General features: G+C 40.5%; 1 protein-coding gene across 1 annotated transcript in view; it reads left to right on the top strand.

Moving 5' to 3' along the window:
- Positions 1–25,102, top strand: part of PLEKHG7 (pleckstrin homology and RhoGEF domain containing G7) — a gene marked incomplete at both ends in the record, with an annotated part of 83,041 nt that overhangs the window by 27,554 nt on the left and 30,385 nt on the right. Inside the window, 6 exon segments of the mRNA XM_081249104.1 lie at positions 2,716–2,826; positions 3,844–3,975; positions 7,049–7,094; positions 7,097–7,143; positions 8,001–8,102; positions 11,903–12,016. Coding sequence (XP_081105230.1) covers positions 2,716–2,826; positions 3,844–3,975; positions 7,049–7,094; positions 7,097–7,143; positions 8,001–8,102; positions 11,903–12,016 — 552 coding nt within the window.

Below are 25,102 nucleotides of genomic sequence, written 5' to 3'. Positions count from 1 at the left end.
ATACTGTTCTCCATAGTGGCTGTATCAATTTACATTCCCACCAACAGTGCAGGAAGGTTCCCTTTTCTCCACACCCTCTCCAGCATTTATTGTTTGTAGATTTTTGATGATGGCCATTCTGACTGGTGTGAGATGATATCTCATTGTAGTTTTGATTTGTATTTCTCTAATGATTAATGACGTTGAGCATTCTTTCATGTGTTTGTTGGTAATCTGTATATCTTCTTTGGAGAAATGTCTGTTTAGGTGTTCTGCCCATTTTTGTATTGGGTTGTTTGTTTTTTTGATATTGAGCTGCATGAGCTGCTTGTATATTTTTCCTTCCTCGTTTAAATGAAAGTAGGGTCAGTTGTCAATCGGGTCTAGGGTCTCAGGAGAAGGGGCATCTCCCACCAGCTTGCCAATTCAAGGTCAACCACTACAGAGTCCATATATTCTCATACAGTCAGCCCTCTGTGTCTGTACATCCTGCATCCTTGAATTCAACCAACTACAAATGAAAAATATCTGAAAAAAATTCCAGAAATTTCCAAAAAGCAAAACTTGAATTTGCCATCCACCAGCAACAATGTACACAGAATTTACATTGCATTATGCATTACAAGTAATCTAAAGATGATTTAAACTATATGGGAGGATGTGTGTGGATTATATGCAAATCCATTTTATAAATTGGACTTTAGCATCTGAGGATTTTGGTATCCGAAGAGGTCCTGGAACCAATCCCGCTAGGATACTGAGGGACGACTGTATATCCATTTTACTCCAGTTCCATGTCACCAGTGCCTACTACAAATTTCCACTCCACACTCCTCTTAGTTACTAAATTTGAGGCCCCAGAGTTAACCTTGGCTTCTTTTCTTTATCCTCCATATCCTCTCAGATACCCTTCACATCTTCTCATTGCATCTCCTAGCCAGTGCCACCATAGTGGAAGCAGCACAGGTTCCAACAAAGGGTCTGTAACTCTAATGAGTTAATGTTTCCTCCAAGAGGACTGTCCCCTCCCTTCTCACTAGCATATCCACCAAGAACTTCGGCTAGGAGGTTGTTCAGACCCTTGGAAAGCCACGGTGATTGTCCTTCAAGACAGAGGGCTGGCGCCCCCTTTCCCACAGCTCCAGTGCCTCTTCCATTGCCTCAGCTTCTTCATTTTCCAACTGGCTGCTGATTTTTAATTTCCACAACATGCAGTCACTGTGGTTTCAGACATCAACCAAAGGCATACATCCCAGCTGCTGTGTAGGAGGTCCCCAACCAGCTCCAGGATTTCTTTGCTACTGTGAAGCCTATAAGTCTCTAGTAAGTTTCTTCTTCAGTGCCGTAACCCTAGCAGAGAAGTCAGCCACAGCCCTTTAGCACTTTCTGAACCGATTGCGGGGTCTCCTTTCAGGCACACAGGGAGCTCCCTCCCCACAACAGATAAGCTGTGCCTTCTCTGGCTCCTTAACCTAAAGTCAGGAAAACGCCCACCACACTGCTTAGATCCACGCCAGCGTCATGTGCCCTGAGGCGGTAGAACAAGTTGAAGAAGATTTGTGCTAAATATTCATTTGAAATGCAGCCAAGTTTACTTTGGAAAGCCTCACGCTTCGGTATTTGATAGCTTCTTCCTGGTTTAGTTGGTAAAATGAGCTCTTTAAGCAGGTAAGTCATGACGTTGCACCAGGATATTGAATGAGTCAGAAAAAATTGAAAGGTCACGATAAAGTTTAGAAGCAAGTTACAAAAGGATGTATAAATATGACACCAGTAAAAATTAATTATAAATACAATCAGAAAAAGGTTTTCAGTAGTTACCCCGGGGGGAGGAAGGGGCGGTGGAGATTACAGGTAACTTTGTGTAACTTTTTTTCTTTGTGGTTTTGTTTCTCAAATTTTCTATAATAATCATATATTACCTTTGTAATCCAATTTTTTTTTTTTTTTTTTTTTTTTTTTTGCGGTACGCGGGCCTCTCGCTGTTGTGGCCTCTCCCGTTGTGGAGCACAGGCTCCAGACACACAGGCTCAGCGGCTATGGCTCACGGGCCCAGCCCCTCCGCGGCATGTGGGATCCTCCCAGACCGGGGCACGAACCCGTGCCCCCTGCATTGGCAGGTAGACTCTCAACCACTGCGCCACCAGGGAAGCCCTGTAATCCAATTTTTTAACTAATATTATTTAAAATAAAAATTATAACAAAAATGAGTCAGAGGTTCCATCCTAAGGAAACTAGAGTTTCTAGCATATCCTGGTATTCTCCAGCTGTGAATTATCATGTTAAGAAGTTGCTTTAACACTGGGCTTTATTTAGTCATCTACTAAGTGAGGGGTTGAACTAAGACATCCAAGTCCCCTTCTCATGGTAAACTTCTATGATCCAACATTTAGAAAAGTTAGGATATGAGGACTTTAGGACCACAAGGTATGTGCTAGACTGAAATCCATCTATTTGCTATAGGAGTGTTCTGAGCTCTGTCTTTGTTTTTTTTTTTCTATTAGTAAAATGAGAGGTTTGCATCAGACATCCTCACCAGCCTCTCTCCTCCATGTCTGACATTCTGAGGTCCTGTGGGTCAGACTGTGGCTCAGAAATGGTGTTTCACCTGTTAGTGACTCATAGACAAAATGTGCAGTCTGTTCTCATGCATGTTGGGCAATGAACCAAAGATGCCGAGGCTACCAAAGGTGTGTTGTTAAAAGATTGAAAATTCTGTTTCTAACAATCTTTAAGCAGGGCAAAGACAAACACAAGCACATGTCTGATCTGAAAGGCTGCCTCTCCTCTTTGAAGATTACAGATTTCAGGGCCTATGAGTTCCAGACTGAAGGTATCTCATGCATTGTTTTCTGTGTGGCATAGGGTTTTTTTTTGTTTTAGCCATTATTTTAAGTTGTCAGATTATTGGCTTGTTCATAATAACAGCAAAGTGCAGGAGAGAAGCCCAGGCTTGTTCATAATAACAGCAAAGTGCAGGAGAGAAGCCCAGACCTGGGCAGACCGAGGTCTGCTCTCTCTAAAGCAGGGGTCACCAACCCTACCAGTCAGAGGCCCGTTAGGAACAGGACCACACAGCAGGCGGTGAGCAGCGGGCGAGTGAGCGAAGCTTCATCTGCTGCTCCCCATCGCTCGCATTACCTCCTGAACCATCCCCCTGCCCCGCCGTCTGTGGAAAAATTGTCTTCCACGAAATCGGTCCCTGGTGCCAGAAAGGTTGGGGACCGCTGCTCTAAAGCACACTGAAACCTCAGGAAAGTCATTTTACCTTAAGTAAGGTAATGGACGTGAGACCACTTTGTAGACCATGAAGCCCGGTACAAATGTTAATAGTTGTTACAACCATTCCCCTCTCTGGGCCTTAGTTTCCTCATTTACAAAACAAGTTGGTTTTGATAAGACAATTTCTGAAGGTCTCTTAAAAACTTTAAGTCTCTTATTTCATCCTTCTTCAGTAATTAATTTCAACAAGTTTTACCAGTGGAACATGGATCAGACTTCCCAGTTCCGGGTTTGGGGTTCTTTTGGTGGGTTGTTGTTTTTTTTTTTTTTTGCAAAAAACTGTAAAGGACTTATGAAATTCTCAAGCATAGTTCAAAACAACATCAATTTGAATTCGTTTTCATTTTAAACTAAAAATAGCATGTCCATCCCATGCGTGGGAGGAATTGGTATCCCAAAGCCATGCAGAGAGAACTGTGGTTTGGATAACTACCCAGAGGGTTGCCTGGGACTTGCAGTGAGAAATCATGATTTGAGGGATCGCTTGTTCCTGCTGTACTGCAAGTCAAATGAAGGGTGAACAGGTCAACCCATCGAAATGTTTTGTTCTCTCTTTTCTCCCACGTACAGGATAAGACCTAGAATGAAGTCGTGGAAACACATCAAAAACTTCCTACTAATCAACTAGACTTGAGAAAGCAGCAAGAGGCTGTGTGGGAACTCTTCACGAGTGAATGCACTTATTTCTTGGACCATTTATTAGTTCTTAAGATGGTAATGCTGGCTTTAATTTTTGTAGTAGATGGAAAACACTGGTTCTTTAGGGACTTGTTTCTTTCTTCCATGCTGAAGGAAGGAAGGATGTATGGGGGGGCTCCCCTCTTTCAGAGGATCTTAAGGAAATTTTGTTTGTTTATTTTTGGTTATCTGCAACTTGGTTTCTCTTCATTCTTTTCTTAAACATAGCCTCTTAGGATTGGGTGAGACCTTCCAGCTCCCCATGTGATGTCTGAATCTCTTCTGCCTGATTCTCACCCTGTGCTTACATACTCCTCAAGTCAGGGAGCTCACAGCCACCCTCAAGGCAGCCATCCCACCTTCGTTCAGCTTCCTCTTTTGGCTCTTATACTCCCTTATGAACAGTGGCAGGCAAATGCTTTTTATCAGCTACGGAGCCACAGATTTCCAGGGCAACCATCCACGTGTAACGCGGGGGTGGGTGGGGAGGGGTGGATTATATGGTGTGTTCACGATGTCTGTCATGTAAATGGTGCTCCTGAGGTTGTGCAGTGCAGTAGCCCTGATCTGGGGAGGCTCTGAGCAGAGAATTCCTTATAGAAGAACCACAGGGCAAAGGATGGGAAGGGAGCAAATGCCTTCTAAGACCACAGAGGAGGATGGGCCACATTGCGCCCAAGGTTGCCTCTGCCCATAAGCATTTTTGAATCCTGGCTGCTCCCTTACACAGGAAAAGGCACTGTGTTGGGAGACACGAGTTCAAGTCCTGGATCTGCCTCTGACTTGCCATGTGAACTTAGGAAAGTCTGGTCCTCCATTCCATAAAACAGAAGTTGCCGCATGCTTTCTGTAAATGTCCAGATAGTAAATATTTTAGGCTTTGCCAGCCATGTGGTCTTTGTTGCAACTACTCAGCTCCTCCATTGCAGTGCAAAAGAATCCATAGATAATTTGTAAAGAAATGTGTGTGGCTGTGTTACAGTTACACCTTATTCACAAAAATGGGTAGCAGACCTGATTTATCCCACAGGCTGTCGTTTGACGATTCCTGTTCTAAGCTATAAAAGAGGGATGACAGTACCATCTCTGACTGTCTTATAACATCTGATCATTGAGATGATCAGATTAGTTTCCTTTGAAATCTATCAAGTGCTATACAGATGTTCTTTTCAGTAAGTAATATTTATTGTGACAGTCATACTGCTAAGTACTTAAGCAAAATTTAAACCACAAAGACACTCAGAAAGTTAAAACTTAGAGACTGTATCAGGATACAGAAAACTAGCTTAAGTAAAGATCTTATTGGCCCCTGTGACTGTAAAGTCCAGAGTTGAGACAGAATTCAAGGTTGGTTTGATCAAGGGGCTCAAAAGCAAGGACAAAATTTCTTTTCGTCCCTCATCCTTGCCTTCCACAATATCAGTGTCATCCTGTGGCTGGCTTCTGTTATAGTCACAGAGTGGCTGCTGTCCTTGAGGCCATGGAGAGAGTGAGAAATAGAAGGGGGAGAGAGAGAATCTCTTCTTAGCGCACTCATAGCCAAAGTCTTGATTGTCACATGCCCACTTCTGAACCAACTACCCAGATAAGGAAGGAAAGTGCTCATTGGCTTAAGATGATCACATTCAAGGTATGAGGAAGAGTAGATGCTGAGGTGACAACTGGGATGATGTTAGGGAAGGGGGGGCACTGAAGCTGAGTGGTACCCAATAGATGCTCACTGCAGAGCAACCACCCTGTGAGCTCTGCCACCTCCCTTGCCCTAACAGACAGTACAGAACTTTCCATCCCGCTATAAGCTACATAAGCTTTTTAAACTAGCATTTTTCTGCTTAAAAGAAAGCCAATTTGAGTTTATTTTCAAATGTCCCAGTGTATTTAAAGTATATAAGTACCTCTCTTTACACAATCAATATGAATTTCCCAAAGTTGCTTGTAAATTGGAATTTTGTAACTCAGATTAAAATAAATTCACTGGAAGACTCAATGTTTTTCTTAAATGGCAAAAATTTCTATAAAGAAAATAATCTTATAACACAAAGATGATTTTTTCTAAATTTTCCCAATTTATCTGAACTAATGATTTCTGTTTCTTACAATTACATGTTTTAAATGCTTGGCTACTGACATTTCCAGACAACTGATACTTCCTGGACTGGGGGAAACTCTAAGCCAGTGGTTCTCAAAGTGTGATCCCTGGACCAGTAGCATCAGAATCACTTGAGAACTTGTTAGAAACCCATATTCTCAGACCCCATCAGATAACCTACTGAATCAGAAAGACTTGGGGTAGGTCCCACTAATCTCCAGTTTAACAAGGCCTCTAGATGATTCTGATGCAAGTTCAAGAACCATTTACTGCATTAATTAAGGAATATGGAAATGGGAATTGGAGAACGCTGGTGGTCTAAAGTCCAGTCTTTTCACACCTACAGCTCTTGAAATATTTGGTCCCTTTGAATGCTTCATCATATTTATACAAAGTATTCCTATTTCAATAAATTGATCCCTCTTTAGTTTACAGAATGAGAGGCAGGTATTCTGTGAGGATCGACTTGCTGTAGTTTTTCTCTTGTAGGAAAACATCAAATCAAGTAATGACATAGAGCCTCTCTCAGTGTTTTCATTAATATTTAATGGCTTTATCCAAATCTAAACATCTTACCAGTTATCAGGTATTAACTCATTAGTTCTCTGTTTTTAATTTCCTGAAAGTAAAGGACATTTGGGTCTTTCACAGAGAAAGGGTAAATAAGAACTCAGTATGAATGTTGTTTTGGTCTCAAGGAAGTGCTGTTGGCAAGAAGAGAACCTTGGCAATTTCTTTGGCACTGGGAGCAGAGAAAGCCCATCTGAGCAGATTATGTTCAGCAGGAGTGTTGCTGGGGCTCACACAGCAGCAGCAGCTTCATACAGAAGAGCACATCTCCCGTATGTTCTGTGGGGGCTCAAATGTCATCATTTGTGTTGAGCACACCTCTTAACGACTGAAAATACTGATCTCCAAGTTGTTTTGTAAAATTATACTCAGGAGGTTTATGTTTAATGTTCTTGCAAAGGGCAAATATCAAAATTGACAAACAAAGTAATGTGCTTTTTTTTTTTTAAGATCTTCATGAATACATTAAAATACCTACAGACTCATGAATATCTCCTGGAGTGGATTTATGGAGACTTCTTGCAAACCTGGAGGAGTTAAGTCAGGTGAGCCAAAGTAGGAAGATTCCAGTAGCCATGTGTTAAAATTCACCAGAGGACGATGAAAATTCATGCTTAGTCTATTCTTCTGGCTTGTATTCCATATTGGAACATGGAATATGGTTTCTTCCATAGTTCATCCTCATTTAATCTTATGGTTGGAGTTCAGGTTAATAAGAAGGAAACCTACACATCCATTGATATCTTTCCAATAGATGGCAGTTATTAGTTAGCCTTCAGTAACATTTTTAAAAATTCTTCCATGGCTATTTAAGAAAGTAAACATAGTGCTTACTTCAGCAGGACAGGTACTAAAATTGGAGCGATACAAGGACTAGCATGGTTCCTATGCAAGGATGACACAAAAATTTGGGAAATGTTCCATATTTTCTCTAGAATACAAGCTCTGAACACCTTCTAGAATATGCTCAGGAACCCATCTTGTTCACTGCTGTATCCAGAAGACCTTGAACAGGGCCGAGTACATGGGAGGACTCAATAAGTAATGTTGAATACATGAATTTCCTCAATAAATGATGTTAAATACAAAAAAGAATTTCCTAAGATCGCCGTGATCACCATAAATGTCTATTCTCAAATGAATGTTCTTTCTCACATATATTATAAATAAATAATATCTTTCCTCTAAAAAAGGAAGTGAGGTACCAACAAGAATTCATTTATAAGAAAAACTTATAAGAAAATATATATTGGAAAGAAGAGGAAAATAAATCTTTGAATTTTGCCAGGAGATAAATTTGAAATGGAAAACATATGTGAGAATGACATTTGAAGTTCATCAGATTTTTATTTCTTATCCCTGGAAGTATACCTACTCTTGTTTTCTTTCTCTCTGGCCCTAGACAAGCTTTGGTTTTGTGAACAGTCTTTTCCACATCTTCAAGGACTATGTCGACACTTCTGAGACTTTACCATCGTTGGATTTCATTTCTGTGCTCACAAAGGTAAGATCCTTCTGGGAGATCTCAGCTTCTATGTGATAAATTCACCTACCTCTCAGGATAGTTGTTTATATCTCCTTAATCGTTGTTATTGTTGTTCCTGGGAAGGTTCCACCTGCACCCTCCCACAAGGGAACTATCCCTTTCCCCACCAATCAACATTTTCAGAAATAACTTGCAGAATCTGTTTCTCCATTGTCATCTCTCCTGTGTGGGTTTTATTAAGACAACAATCTGCATGCATGGAAAAGCCATTTCCAAGTCTGGTTTTCAAATGACTTCAATTTAAAGCTGTATTCATGGCAGTAGTTTGTGTAGGCTAATTACATGGTTCAGTTGTTCTTCTAACAAAAGTGCCAGGCTCTCTGAAAGGAACAAAATAAACCTTCAAATCCATTAACACCCTTAATAAGACTTCTGTGTGTGAAAGGAGGAGAAAAGAGGAAAACTTGTACCCGTGGTCTGATAAATGCTATTTTTTTTCTTAAGTGGGTATTTGAACCTCTTCCCCTACTTTGAGCTTTTTAATTCAGTCCCTATCTGTCCTCATTTAGCAAGATTTAAATTGTTACAATCTACTTAAAAAAACATAGATTGAGGTTTATTGAGCACTCACTAAGTACTTATGTGTGGGACTGATACCCTGTGCACAGTAATGTGCAGAATTAGACACGCCCCCTGCTTTGGGGGAGTTTTCAGTCTAGTGGGGAAGAAATTAATCCAGTGATGACACTAATGATTATATAATCAAATTGAGATCAATGCTGGGGAAAAAAGGAACATAGATATTATGAAGGAAAACTTCTAGGTTGGGGCAGATGGTGTAGTAGTTACAGACAGGAAATTCTTCCTGGGGCGATGATGCTTGAGGTGAGATATGAAGACGACGGACAGTTTAACAAGGCAAAACAGGCAAAAATTAGGTAAAAGTGGGGAGAACTTTCAGTGACCTTCGAAAGCAGATTAGAATAAGAAAAGCTTTGAAAAACAAGAGAAAGAATGTAAAGCGTTGGGAATTACCTAAAATCTCAGACTCTCTCAATTCCTGTAGAGTCAGAAATTATCTTTTTTTTTAGGACCATCACATGCTACACATTTTTTGTTTTTGTTAGACAAAGGGGCAGAGCCCTTAGTAAGTTACATAATGGGCATGAATATTTGGATGTGAACTGGTTCAAGGTCTGAAGTCCCCTTGGTTTTCTTGATAATTTCTTTACTCCGTCAAAGGCTAGGACAACTGGCGGGTTTTGCTCCACTTGGCTCTATCCATCTCCTTGGATCAGTGGACTAGCCTGGTCATCCTCTTCTCATGGTAATGGGTGGAAGCACAAATGAGCATAAACACCCATTATATTGGGTGTTTCATTTTGTGGCTCTTGCTTGGGACATAGAAGCTGGTGGCAAACATATCCGGGAATACTCATCTAAAGGCTGACATCTTGCTTGGGACATTAGCACCAAGACCTGGCGTCCTAGAATTTATTTTTAATGTAGTTTTTAGTAAATAGTCTGTAGAAATATCAACTTCTCATCAAAACACGTAAGTTGTCTTAGTCTGCTCAGGCTGCTATAATGAAGTGCCACAGACTGGGTAGCTTATAAGCAACAGAAATCAATTTCTCACAGTTCTGGAGGGTGGAAGTCTGAGATCAGGGTGGTGTCCAGGTCATATGAGGGCCCTCTTCCAGTCAAAGACCTCTTACTGTATCCTTTGCATAGCGGAAGGGGCTAGACAGCTGTCTGGAGCCTATTTTATAAGGGCATTAATCTCATTTATGGGGGCTCCACCTTTATGACCTAATCATCTCCTAAAGGGCCCACCTCCTAATACTGTCACATTGGGGGTTAGGATTCAATATGTGAATCTGAGGGGCACACACATATTCAGACTATAGTGTAAGTGCACTTACAGCCTACTAAAGCATAGACTCTTTGCTGAAAGTCAGTAATAATACCCACATATGAATGCTTCCTGTTAGGTTACAGATGTGTAAAGATGGGCTGTAAAAGTTTTTCCTAACTTTAGAAAGGCCTACATGAGTCAGGTTAATTTCAGTTATACCACAGGAACAAACTCCAGATCTCAGTGGCTTGGTTTCGTATCTCACTTATGCTCTGGGAGCCCTGCTGAGGGAGCACCCCCCACCTGGACTGTTAACGAGTCTCAAGGGCAAAGGCGTAAGAGACTGAGGTAGAGCTCTCACTGACTCTTCAAGTTTCTGGCCTGGCTGTTCACGTTTCATCGGCCTCAGAAAGTCACATGGCCAAGCTTAGGCTCAGCGGAGTGGGCATATATAGGCCTCCCCAGGAAAGGGAACTGGATGAGCCGTGATAACAGTCTACCACGGGTCTCACAAGAAGCTCACCAGTGGAAGATCGGGACGTTTGTTATCCACCCAAAAGCCATCTGAGAAGTCTCTGAGAAGGAAGCTGAGGCTTGGAGAAGTTAAATCACTTGGCCAAGTTCACGTAGCCAGTGGGTTGTAGAGCTGCATGTCTAAGCCTGACTGTTTATGGTCTTCACAGCAGGCTCCTCGTAATGGCCTTTCTCAAGCATCTCAAGGTGACCTGTGCGAAGACCTTCTGTTTATTTCCAAACCCCCAGCTATCACCAACCCCCCAGGAAGAAATTACTTCACATTATCGGCCTTCAAATGACTTCTTCTTGAAGGCAAAACTTGCCATTTCCCCCCTTAGGTTTTGTCCTCTGCGGTCCTGTAGCCAAACAGTTTTCTAGGGTTTTGTTCTCTCTGCCTTCATGAGTGTCATTTCCTTTACTGGCCTGGTAGGCTCGCTCTGCTCTGCTCTCTCTACTCACTGCAGTTATAATGTTACCAGCAAGTGTGTCGTCCTTCTCCCGTTCTCCCCATTATGACACTATTGGAAATTCCCTAATGGGACCCATTACTCATTATACTAATTAATAAACCTATCAAGGAACACGTAGGCTTAGCAACGTGATAGGCACTCTGCATTCCTCAAGAGAGTGTCTGCCAGTTAGGAGCCAGAAGCATTGGTGAAGAGGAAAGAATAACTCTCATTCCCGAGACAGACACTTAACTGAGATGGTGGCACATTGTGCAGTGTGCTCCGTTTGACCGTTATACATATGAATGTATACATATGAATTGGCCACTTGCCTCATTTTTAAATAAATTTGATATGGCTTATGAATGTGTAGTCATTATAGCAAGTCTAAGACATTACATAGGCATAATGAAGAGAGAACACAAGTGTTAGATTGGGTAAGACTAGCACATAAAACGCACGCTACGAAACATTTAGTAGAGGTGCCCCAAATTTGACTCTCTATTTTTAGAAGCTGGAAGGAGAATTCAGTATGCGGATATTTTTGAGGAAGATTTAGTGAAAGGTCAGATGTTGTGACTTTAATCACTTACTACAAACACAAGCTTGACACCAACAACATGAGCAGTGAAATCAAAGGAGGCGTTTGTTATCAGGTTCCATGCAGTGTGTGTAGGCCTCAACAAAGCATAAGTGCAAGTAAAGGGTGAATTAAATCAATATGTCCTAAATAGAATTTTCTTTATGGGCAAAAAGGAAAGGCAACTTATTGAGGAGTTAACTGTTTATTATGGGGATATCGGGGTTTTTTTAAACAATGTTTATTTTGAAGATTACCTGTGACTATCCATGCAGTCATAGCTCCTACTTGATAATGGTGCCTCCTCCACTTTCCCTGTTGTAGTTGCTGATAGAAGTGAAGAGAAAGAGAAAGTCTGTCTGTCTGTGCTCTCTTTGCTTCCATTCATTCTCCCTCTGCCCTTCTCCTCTTGCAGTATTTCCAAGGAAGCCTGTGTCAGAGCCACCAGACCTACTGCCTGAATTACTCAGCTGCTGTCTTTTATCTTGAGAGTCTGAGGCAGAGAGAGGACTTCGGAATTTATTTAAAAGTAAAGTACCAGGTTATTTTCTTTTATATTTTTCCTGAGACTCTTTGGATATAACAGGTACTAGGGATTATTAGACCCAGATTAAATGGGAAAGAAGGAAAATAAGTGATCAACCATACATTTTAACTACAAACCTGCTTTCCTTATAAAGACATCATCCTCTGCACACAGGATTTGAAATGGTGCACTTCTGGAAACACTGATCATCTAATGTACCTCCTGAGATTTTGGCTGGAGCTTTACAGTGCTTTATTTGTTCATTGGTTTGTTTTTGGAAGGAATTGGTGAGAAAACTAGAGTAGGAACTGAGGCTTTGTTTGTGACTAGAGGTTTGGCTCTTGCAGGATTTGGCCCCAGCAAGGTCCTGTTGCACAAAAGCTGGGCGCGCGATTTACCTTGTATTCTGTGTGAATGGTGCTTCCTGGAGGACGTCAAAGCACACAGTGTAAACACTGCCCCTGAAGTTGTCCAGCATGGTGGCTATGGGTCCCAAAGTGTTATTAGAACAAGGAATCTCTGCTAGGGACCTTCATTGTTTGCTAATAAGCAAAACCAAAAAGAATTTTCCTTGACTTCCCTACTTCCTTTAACCCCTTTTTGACATGTCTTTAGTCTGAAACGTACCTTTCAGCCTTTCAGTATTAATGCCAGAGCCCTTTTCATGACCCAAGATAATGGTCCAAGCCTTTCCAGAAAACCAGCTCTTCCCTGCAGCTGCAGGAAGCACCTGCCAGAGCATCACCTCAGAGTTGTGGGAGGAATGGCCACCACACACAGTTTCCAGCAACTTAGCTGTGAATCGGTGCATCTTTGCCATGGCCAGGATGTGCCAGGAAACCTGGGCGTGGCATGAATGATCTTGGAAACAGACTTGGCTCTATTTTTGTAGCTTCATCCTTTCAGTGTTTTCTTTGCTACTCAAACCAAAACCTGAAAGCTCATTAGATTTCCAGGGTATGAATAATCTTGTTGCAAAAGTTTTCCCTGGAAGCTTATAGATGAGACCCTCACCAAGCCCCCAAACTAGGGAGAATCCAGGTTCATTCCTCTCCTTTCCATGCTAGGGCAGAGAATAATTTAACAAGGCTCAGACATTGTTTTCAAGTAACTGGAAAATCCTGTAACAACTGTGACACAAGTTTACATTTATATATAAAATATATACAGCATCCAAAAATATTTAGGGAAAGGAATGAAGGATGCACTGTTGTAATGATGACATATGATACTTTTATAATGCATAATGCTTTGCCAAGCACTTTCTCAAACAACTCTTTTTTTAAAATAAATTTATTTATTTATTTTTGGCTGTGTTAGGTTTTCATTGCTGCATGCAGGCTTTCTCTAGTTGCAGCGAGCAGGGGCTGCTCTTCATTGCAGTGTGCGTGCTTCTCATTGTGGTGGCTTCTCTTATTGCAGAGCACAGCTTTAGCCGCACAGACTTCAGTAGTTGTGGCACAAGGGCTCTAGAGAGCAGTCTCAATAGTTGTGGCACACGGGCTTAGTTGCTCCACGGCATGTGGGATCTTCCTGGACCAGGGCTCAAACCCATGTCCCCTGCATTGGCAGGCAGATTCTTAACCACCACTCCCCAGGGAAGTCCCAATACCATACTGTTTAATGACTATAGCTTTGTAGTATAGTCTGAAGTCAGGGAGTCTGGTTCCTCCAGCTCCATTTTTCTTTCTCAAGATTGCTTTGGCTATTGGGGGTCTTCTGTGTTTCCATACAAATTAATTTTTTTTTCTGGTTCTGTGAAAAATACCATTGGTAATTTGATAGGGATTGCGTTGAATCTGTAGATTGCCTTGGGTAGTACAGTCATTTTGACAATATTGATTCTTCCAGTCCAAGAACACTGTATATCTTACCATCTGTTTATGTCATCTTTGATTTCTTTCATCAGCATTTTATAGTTTTCGGAGTACAGGTCTTTTGCCTCCTTAGGTAGGTTTATTCCTAGGTATTTTATTCTTTTTGTTGCAGTGGTAAATGAGAGTGTTTCCTTAATTTCTCTTTCAGATTTTTCATCATTAGCGTATAGGAATGCAAGAGATATCTGTGCATTAATTTTGTATCCTGCAACTTTACGAAATTCATTGATGAGCTCTAGTATTTTTCTGGTAGCATCTTTAGGATTTTCTATGTATAGTATCCTGTCATCTACAAACAGTGACAGTTTTACTTCTTTTCCAATTTGTATTCCTCTTACTTCTTTTTCTTTGCTGATTGCCGTGGCTAGGATGTCCAAAACTATGTTGAATAATAGAGGTAAGAGTGGACATCCTTGTCTTGTTCCTGATCTTAGAGGAAATGCTTTCAGTTTTTCACCATTGAGAATGATGTTTGCTGTGGGTTTGTCGTATATGGCCTTTATTATGTTGAGGTAGGTTCCCTCTATGCCCACTTTCTGGAGAGTTTTTATCATAAATGGATGTCAACTTTTATCAAAGGCTTTTTCTGCAACTATTGAGATGATCATAAAGTTTTTATTTAACGATTTGTTAATGTGGTGTGTCACACTGATTGATTTGCAGATGTTAAAAAATCCTTGCAGCCCTGGGATAAATCCCACTTGACCATGATGTATGATTCTTTTAATGTATTGTTAGACTCGGTTTCCTAGTATTTTGTTGAGGATTTTCATGTCTATGTTCATTAGTGATATTGGCCTGTAATTTTCCTTTTTTGTGATATCTTTGTCTGGTTTTGGTGTCAGAGTGATGGTGGCTTCATAGAATGAGTTTGGGAGTATTCCTTCCTCTGCAGTTTTTTGGAATAGTTTCAGAAGGATAGGTGTTAACTCTTCTCTAAATGTCTGGTGAGCCATCCCATTTTTAATTTGCTAGTTTCTAGTTGTGCCCTTTTTTCCACTTAGAGAAGTTCCTTTAGCATTTGTTGTAAAACTGGTTTCGTGACAGTGAATTCTTTCTGCTTTTGCTTCTGTGTAAAGCTTTTGATTTCTCTGTCAGATCTGAACGAGAGCCTTGCTGGGTAGACTATTCTTGGTTGTAGGTTTTTCCCTTTCATCACTTTGAATATATCATGCCACTCCCTTCTGGCCTTTAGAACTTCTGCTGAAAAATCAGCTGATAGTCTTATGGGGATTCTCTTGTATTTATTTAATATTTTCTCTTTGTCTTTAATTTTTGTCAATTTGATTACTGTGTTTCCTGGCATGTTCCTCCTTGGGTTTATCCTGTAAGGGACTCTGCACTTACTGGACTTGGGTGACTGTTTCCTTTCCAGTGTTAGGGAGCTTTTCAGCTATTATCTCTTCAAATATTTTCTCAGGTCCTTTCTCTCTCTCTCCTCCTCTGGGACCTCTATAATGCAGACATTGGTGTGTTTGACGTTGTCCCAGAGGTCTCTTAAATTGTCCTCATTTCTTTTTTATTCCATTCTGTGGCAGTGATATTCCCACCACTCTGTCTTCCAGCTCATTGATTCATTCTTCTGCATCACTTATTCTGCTGTTGATTCCTTCTAGTGTATTTTTGCATTTCAGTTATTGTATTCTTCAACTCTGTTTGGTTATTTTTTATATTTCCTAACTCTGCTAAAAACTTGTAACTTCTCACTTTATATATCCATTCTTTTCCCGAGTTCTTGTATCATCTTTATGGTCATTACACTGAACTCTTTTCTTGGGGAGATTGGCTATCTCCACTTTGCTTAGTTGTTCTTCTGGAGTTTTATCTTCTTCCTTTGTCTGGAACATATTCCTATGCCAACTCATTGTGTTTAAATTTCTGTTTGTATTTTTATGTATGTAGTAGCTTAGTTACATTTCTCAGTCTTGGATAAGTGATCCTCTGAATGGGATGTCCTATACGTCCCAACAGTACACTGCCCTCTCATCAGTCAAGGGCCAGGGACCAACTGGTCCCAGGGTAGGTTCTGACCTATGTTTGTGGACTTAGTTCTGCAGGCTGCAGGATTGTAGTTTCCTTGCTTCTGGTGTCTGACCCCTGACACTGCTCTAGCCGTTATGCAGGCTTACTGGTGGGAGGGGCTGGTGCCTGCTCACCGGTGGCTGGAGCTGGGTCTTTGCCCTCTGGTGGGCAGGGCTGTGTGAGGGGGTGTGGCTAGAGGTGACTGTGGGCTCAGGATGACTTTAGGCAGCCTGTCTACTGAAGGCTGGGGCTGTGTTCCCACCTTGTTGGTTGTTTGGCCTGAGGCGTCCCAGCACTGGAGATTATAGCCTGTTGGATGGGGCCAGGTCTCAGTGCCAAGGACCCAAAATGTCTGCCTCCAGCCAGAGTTCACATAGGTCCCCGCTATGTCCACCACCAGCTTTTATGACTCCAGAGAGATCCACGGCCACCCCTGCCTCCCTAGGAGACCCTTCAAGACCAGCAGGTAGGTCTGGCCCAGGCTCCTATGGAGTCACTGCTTTGCCCTGGGACCTGGTGCACATGGGACCTTGTCTGCACCCTCTAAGAGTGGAATCTCTGTTTCTCCCAGTCCTGTGGAGCTTCTGCAATCAAGCCCTACTAGCCTTCAAAGCCGTATGTTCTGCTGACGTAGGGCTCAGAGCTCTCACTCCAGTGGGAGAACTTCTCTGATATAATTATTCTCCAGTTTGTGGGTTGCCCACCCGGGCAGTATGGGATTTATTATATCATGAGTGCACCCCTCCCACTGTCTCATGTTTCCTTTTTTATGTCTTTGGATGTAGCATCTTGTTTGGGTAGGTTCCAGTCCTTTGTATCAATGGTTGTTCAGCAGTTAGTTGTGATTTTAGTGTGCTCATAAGAGCAGGTGAGCTCAGTGTCCTCCTACTCTGCCATCTTGTCTCCCTCTACTCCTTGGTCAGGTTTATTCCTAAGTATTTTATTTTTTTGATGTGATATTAAAAAGGATGATTTTAACTTTCCTTTTCTGATATTTCATTGTTAGTGTAAAGAAATGCAACAGATTTCTGTATGTTAATCTTGTATCCTGCTACCTTGCTGAATTTATCAGTTCTAGTAGTTTTTGTGCGGAGTTTTTGGGGTTTTCTATATATAGTATCATATCATGTGCCTATAATGACAGTTTTACCTCTTCCCTTCCAATTCAGATACATTTTATTTCTTTTTCTTGTCTGGTTGCTGTGACTAGGACTTCCGGTACTATGTTAAATATAAGTGGTAAGAGTGGACATCCTTTTCTTCTTCCAGATTTTAGTGGGAAGGTTTTCAGCTTTTCACTGTTGAGTATTATGTTGGCTGTGGGTTTGTCATAAATAGCTTTTATTATGTTGAGTTATGTACTTACTTTGGTAACAGTTTTTATCATGAATACATGTTGATTTTATCAGATGCTTTTTCTGCATGTATTGAGATGATCATGTGGTTTTTGTCTTTTTTTGTTGTTGATGCGGTATATCACATTGATTGATTTGCATATGTTGAACCATCCTTGTAACCCTGAGATGAATCCAGCTTGATCATGGTGAATGATCTTTTTTATGTGTTGTTGGATTTGGTTTGCTAATATTTTGTTGAGAATTTTTATATCCGTATTCATCAAGATATTGGCCTATAATTTTCTTTTCTGATAGTGTCTTTTTCTGGTTTTGGTATCAGAGTGAGGGTGGCTTCATAGAATGAATTTGGGAGTGTTCCCTCCTCTTCAGTCTTTTAGAAGAATTTGAAAAGGATTGGTATAATTTCTTCTTTGTAGGTTTGGTAAAATTCCCCTATGAAACCATTTGATCCTAGACTTTTGTTTGCAGGGAGTTTTTTAAATTACAGATTCTGTTGCACTCCTAGTGATCAGTCTGTTCAATTTATTTATTTCTTCTTGATTCTGTTTTGGTGGGCTCTATGTTTCTAAAAACATGTCCATTTCTTCTAGGGTGTGCAATTTGTTGGCATATATTTGTTCATAGTATTCTCTTTTTTACTTATTCTCTCTCTCTTTTTTTTTTTTTTTTTTTTTTTTTTTTGTATTTCTGCGGTATCAGTTTTCCTCTTTCATTTCTTATTTTGTTTATTTGGGTCCTCTCTTTTCTTCTCTTTTTTTTTCCCCCTGCATGGTTTTGTGTTCTCAGTCATTGATGCCTTCTGTTTGCAGTGCCCTGTCAAAGCTTTGGTAGTACGGAGATAGACAAGGATAGCGAAATGTTTAAAAGTGGAAGTTGTGAAGTGAGAACATCAGACACTCGAAGTCAGACAGGATCACTGACCCACCACTTATGGGCTGTGTGACTTTGGGCAAATTACCCAACCTCTCTGAGTCCAATTTAATGGATTATCCTACTTTTCCTCACTGGTTTTTTTTAATATTTATTTATTTATTTTTGGCCACATTGGGTCTTTGTTTCTGCATGCAGTCTTTCTCTAGTTGCAGGAAGCAGGGGCTACTCTTCATTGCAGTGCGTCGGCTTCTTATTCGGTGGCTTCTCTTGTTGCAGAGCATGGGCTCTAGGCATGCAGGCTCAGTAGTTGTGGCGTGCAGGCTCAGTAGTTGTGGCTCACGGGCTCTAGAGCACAGGCTCAGTAGTTGTGGTGCATGGGCTTAGTTGCTCTGTGGCATGTGGGATCTTCCCAGACCAGGGCTCGAACCCGTGTTCCCTGCATTGGCAGACAGATTCTTAACCACTGTACCACCAGGGAAGTCCCATCTCTTTTCTTCTTGATGAGCCTGGTCAGAGGTTTGTCGATTTTGTTTACCCTTTCAAAAAATCAGCTCTTGATTTTATTGATTTGTTTCTATTGTTTTTTTATTTCTATTTTATTTACTTCCTCTCTAATATTTATTATTCCCATCCTTCTGCTGACTTTAGGCTTTGTTTGTTCTTCTTTTTCTAATTCTTTTAGGTGGTAAGTTAGGTCATTTGAGATTTTTTTTTTTTGAAGAAGAAGGACTGTATCACTATGAACTTCCCTCATGGGACTGCTTTTGCTGCATCCCAGAGATTTTGTATGGTTGTTTTTTTTGTTTGTTTTGTTTTGTTTTTTGCAGTACACAGGCCTCTCACTGTTGTGGCCTCTCCCGTTGTGGAGCACAGGCTCTGGATGCGCAGGCTCAACGGCCATGGCTCACGGGCCTAGCCACTCCGCGGCATGTGGGATCTTCCCAGATCGGGGCACGAACCCGTGTCCCCTGCATCGGCAGGTGGACTCTCAACCACTGTGCCACCAGGGAAGCCCTGTATGGTTGTGTTTTCATTGTCATTTGTCTCAAGATATTTTTTAATTTCCTCTTTGATTTCATTGTTGATCCATTGGTTTTTTAGTAGCCTGTTGTTTAGTCTCCATGTAATCATTTTTTTCTCGTTTCTCTTTCTGTGGTAGATTTCTAGTTTCATGTTGTTGTGGTCAGAAAAGATGCTTGAAATAATTTCTGTCCTCTTACATATGGTCAGGCTTGCTTTGTGTCCTAGCATGTTTCCTATTACTTGTTTTCTCTATTTAGGAGCTCCTATATTGGGTGCATATAGGTTAACAAGTGTAATGTCCTCTTTTTGTATTGATTTTTTTTTTGTGTGTGTGTGTGTGTGTGTGTGTGGTACATGGGCCTCTCACTGTTGTGGCCTCTCCCGTTGTGGAGCACAGGCTCCGGACGCACAGGCCCAGCAGCCATGGCTCATGGGCCTAGCCACTCCGCAGCATGTGGGATCCTCCCGGACCAGGGCACGAACCCGCGTCCCCTGCATCAGCAGGCGGACTCTCAACCACTGCACCACCAGGGAAGCCCTTGTATTGATTCTTTTATCATTTTATAGTGTCCTTCTTTATCTTTCTTTATGCCCTTTGTTTTAAAGTCTATTTTGTCTCATACGAGTACTGCTACTCCCACTTTCTTGTCATTTCCATTTGCATAAAACACCTTTTTCCATCTCCTCACTTTCAATCCGTGTATCCTTCGCCCTAAAGTGGGTCTCTTGTAGGCAGCATATTGTAGGCTCTTGTTTTATTATTTAATCTGCCACTCTTGTTTTATTATCTAATCTGCCACTCTGCGTGTTTAGATTGGAACATTTTGTCCATTGACACTTAAGGTAATTGTTGATAGATATGTATTTATTGCCATTTTAAACCTTATTTTTCAGTTGATTTTGTATTTCCTCTTTGTTCCTTTCTTTTTCTTCTTGTTTTTCCTCTTGTGGTTTGATGATTTTCTTTTGTGTTAAGCTTGAGTTCTTTTGTTTTGGGTTTTTCTGAATCTGTTGTATGTTAATTGATTTTTTGTTGCCCTGTTTTACAAGTATGTTAACCCATTACTATATCTACTTGCATTAGACTCATAGTCATATAGGTTCAACCATATTCTGAAAAAAGTCTACATTTTCTTACCCCTCCCCCCACATTTTATGATTTTGATGTCCTCTTTTATATCTTCATGTTTATCACTTTGCTCTTTATTGTAGTTTCATCGCTTTCACACACACGCAAAATAATTGTAATCTATATACTGGCTTATTTAAGTGATTTATTTTCCCATTGTGATTTTCTCATTCCTATAGATTCTTCTTTTCTATTTGGAGAAGACCTTTCAATATTTCTTTTAGAATAGTTTAGTACTGCTGTGTTCTTTTAGTTTTTGTTTCTTTTTGTCTTGTTAGTTTTAAGAAATTCTTTATCTCTCCTTCTATTCTAAATGATAATCTTGCTGGGTAGAATATCCTAAGTTTCAGATTTTCCCCTTTGTGGACATTAAACATATCTTTGCACTCCCCTCTGGCCTACAACATTTTCTGTAGAGAAATTAGCTGAATGCCTTATGCAGCTTCCCCTTTAACTAACTCTGTTTTTCTCTTTAGAATCCTCTCTTTAACTTTTGCTATTTTAATTTTAATACATCTTTGTATAAGTCTGTTTGTGTTCATCTTGTTTGGGACTTTCCTGTACCTGGATATCTGTTTCCTTCTTTAGTTTGGGAATTTTTCAGCCACAGTTTCTTCAAACACATTTTTGATTCCCTTTTCTCTTCTCCTTCTGGGATCCCTATTATGTGTAGATTGGCTTACTTTATATTATCCCATAAATCTCATATATAGCTTTCATTCTTTTACATTTGTCCTTCTGTCTGCTGTTCTGATTGCATGATTTCCATTATTCTAATTTCTAGATCACTTATTTGTTCCTCTGCATTGTTTAGTTTGCTATTTATTGCCTTTAGCTTGGCTTTTGTCTCTGCAGATGAGTTTTCTAATTTTAATTGGCTCCTCTTTATAGTTTCTAGTTCCTTGTTACAGTAATCTGCATTCCTCTCAATAGCCTTTCTTAATTTCTACAGTTTTCTTTTTATTACCTCCTTTTTGAACTTGGGATCTAGTATTATAGACTGGTCTGTTTCATTGTTTGTTGGTCTTTCAGGGGCTATCTCATGTTCTACAAATTGGGAGTGATTCCTCTGCTTTTTTTTTTTTTTTTTTTTTTTCTTTTTGCGGTACGCGGGCCTCTCACTGTTGTGGCCTCTCCCGTTGCGGAGCACAGGCTCCGGATGCGCAGGCCCAGCGGCCATGGCTCACGGGCCCAGCCGCTCCGCGGCATATGGGATCCTCCCAGACCGGGGCACGAACCCGTATCCCCTGCATCGGCAGGCGGACTCTCAACCACTGCGCCACCAGGGAGGCCCTCCTCTGCTTTTTTTAAAAATTTAATTTAATTTTTTTACATAGCAGGTTCTTATTAGTTATACATTTTATACATATTGGTGTATATATAGCAATCCCAATCGCCCAATTCAGCACACCACCACCCCCACACACACATTGCCCCCTTGCTGTCCATACGTTTGTTCTGTACATTTTTGTCTTGGTCTCTGCCCCGCAGCCCGGTTCATCTGTACCATTTTTCTACGTTCCACATATATCTGTTAATATACATTATTTGTTTTTCTCTTTCGGATGTACTTCACTCTGTATGACAGTCTCTACATCCATCCACGTCTCTACAAATGACTCATTTCCGTTCCTTTTTATGACTTGAGTAATATTCCATTGTATATATGTACCACATCTTCTTGATCCATTCGTCTGTCAATGGGCATTTAGGTTGCTTCCATGTCCTGGCAATTGTAAATAGTACTGAAATGAAGATTGGGGTGCATGTGTCTTTTTGAATATGGCTTTCTCTGAGTATATGCCCAGTAGTAGGATTGCTGGGTCATATGGTAATTCTATTTTTAGATTTTAAGGAACCTCCATACTGTTCTCCATAGTGGCTGTATCAATTTACATTCCCACCAACAGTGCAAGAGGGTTCCCTTTTCTCCACACCCTCTCCAGTATTTGTTGTTTGTAGATTTTCTGATGATGCCCATTCTAACTGGTGTGAGGTGATACCGCATAGTAGTTTTGATTTGCATTTCTCTAATAATTAATGATGTTGAGCAGCTTTTCATGTGCTTCTTGGCCATCTGTATGTCTTCTTTGAAGAAGGTCTTCTGCCCATTTTTGGATTGGATTGTTTGTTTTTTTTAATATTGAGCTGCATGAGCTGTTTATATATTTTGGAGATTAATCCTTTGTCCATTGATTTGTTTGCAAATATTTTCTCCCATTCTGAGGGTTGTCTTTTCATCTTCTTTGTAGTTTCCTTTGCTTTGCAAAAGCTTTTAAGTTTCATTAGGTCCCATTTGTTTATTTTTGTTTTTATTTCCATTACTCTAGGAGGTGGATCAAAAAAGATTTTGCTGTGATTTATGTCAAAGAATGTTCTTCCTATGTTTTCCTCTAAGAGTTTTATAGTGTCCAATCTTACATTTAGGTCTTTAATCCATTTTGAGTTTATTTTGTGTACGGTGTTAGGGAGTGTTCTAATTTCATTCTTTTACATGTAGCTCTCCAGGTTTCCCAGCACCACCTATTGAAGAGACTGTCTTTTCTCCATTGTATATTCTTGCTTCTTTATCAAAAGTAAGGTGACCATAGGTGCATGGGTTTATCTCTGGGCTTTCTATCCTGTCCCTTGATCTATATTTCTGTTTTTGTCCCAGTACCATATTGTCTTGATTACTGTAGCTTTGTAATATATTCTGAAGTCAGGGAGTCTGATTCCTCCAGCTCCGTTTTTTTCCCTCAAGTCTGCTTTGGCTATTTGGGGTGTTTTGTGTCTCTGTAAAAATTTAAAATTTTTTAGTTCTACTTCTGTAAAAAGTGCTTTTGGTAATTTGATAGGGATTGCATTGAATCTGTAGATTGCTTTGGATAACATAGTCATTTTCACAATATTGATTCTTCCAATCCAAGAACATGCTATATCTCTCCATCTGTTGGTATCATCTTTAATTTCTTTCATCAGTGTCTTATAGTTTGCTGCGTACAGGTCTTTTGTCTCCCTAGGTAGGTTTATTCTTAGGTATTTTATTTTTTTTGTTGCAGTGGTAAATGGGAGTGTTTCCTTAATTTCTATTTCAGACTTCTCATCATTAGTGTATAGGAATGGAAGAGATTTCTGTGCGTTAATTTTGTATCCTGCAACTTTACCAAATTCATTGATTAGCTCTAGTAGTTTTCTGGTGACATCTTTAGGATTCTCTATGTATAGTATCATGTCATCTGCAAACAGTGACAGTTTTACTCCTTCTTTTCCAATTTGTATTCCTTTTATTTCTTTTTCTTCTCTGATTGCTGTGGCTAGGACTTCCAAAACTGTGTTGAATAATAGCAGTGAGAGTGGACATCCTTGTCTTGTTCCTGATCTTAGAGGAAATGCTTTCAGTTTTTCACCATTGAGAATGATGTTTGCTGCGGGTTTGTTGTATATATGGCCTTTATTATATTGAGGTAGGTTCACTCTATGTCCACTTTCTGGAGAGTTTTTATCATAAATGGGTGTTGAATTTTGTGAAAAGCTTTTTCTGCATCTGTTGAGATTATCGTATGGTTTTTCATCTTCAGTTTGTTAATATGGTGTATCCCATTGATTGATTTGCTTATATTGAAGTATCCTTGCATCCCTGTGATAAATCCCACTTGGTCATGTTATATGATCCTTTTAATGTGCTGTTGGATTCTGTTTCCTAGTATTTTGTTGAGGATTTTTGCATCTATATTCATCAGTGATATTGCTCTGTAATTTTGTTTTTTTGTAGTATCTTTGTCCGGTTTTGGTATCAGGGTGATGGTGGCCTCATAGAATGAGTTTGGGAGTATTCCTTCATCTGCGATTTTTTGGAAAAGTTTGAGAAGAATGGTTGTTAGGTCTTCTCTAAATGTTTGATAGAATTCGCCTGTGAAGCCATCTGGTCCTGGACTTTTGTTTGTTGGAAGATTTTTTTTTTTTTTTTTTTGCGGTACATGGACCTCTCACTGTTGTGGCCTCTCCTGTTGCGGAGCACAGGCTCCGGATGCACAGGCTCAGTGGCCATGGCTCATGGGCCTAGCCACTCCGTGACATGTGGAATCTTCCCAGACTGGGGCACGAACCCGTGTCCCCTGCATCGGCAGGCGGACTCTCAACCACTGTGCCACCAGGGAAGCCCTGTTGGAAGATTTTTGATCAGAGTTTCAATTTCATTACTTGTGATTGGTCTGTTCATATTTTCTATGTCTTCCTGGTTCAGTCTTGGAAGGTTATACCTTTCTAAGAATTTGTCCACTTCTTTCACTTTCTCCATTTTATTGGCGTAGAGTTCCTATAGTAGTCTCTAGGATGCTTAGTATTTCTGCGGTGTCTGTGGTCACTTCTTTTTCATTTCTAATTTTATTTTATTTCTTTTTCCCGTTTTATTATTTTTTAATCTTTATTGGAGTATAATTGCTTTACAATGCTGTTAGTTTTTGCTTTATAACAAAGTGAATCATTTATACATATACATATATCCCCATATCTGTTCCCTCTTGCATCTCTCTCCCCCCCACCCTCCCTATCCCACCCCTCTAGGTGGTCACAAAACACCAAGCTGATCACCCTGTGCTATGCAGCTGCTTCCCACTAGCTATCTATTTTGCATTTGGTAGGTGTATATATGTTGCTGCCACACTCTCACTTTGTCCCAGCTTACCCTTCCCCCCACCCCCATGTCCTCAAGTCCATTCTCTACGTCTTTTTCTTTATTCCTGTCCTGCCCCTAGGTTCATCAGAACTATTTTTTTTGATGCCATATATATGTGTTAGCATACAGTATTTGTTTTTCTCTTTTTGA

This window comes from Mesoplodon bidens (genome assembly GCF_964165515.1).
Source record: "Mesoplodon bidens genome assembly, chromosome: 11".
Taxonomy (NCBI): Eukaryota; Metazoa; Chordata; class Mammalia; order Artiodactyla; family Ziphiidae; genus Mesoplodon; species Mesoplodon bidens.
Note: the sequence above shows the minus strand (reverse complement) of the source record. Positions and strands in the feature narration are given on the sequence as shown.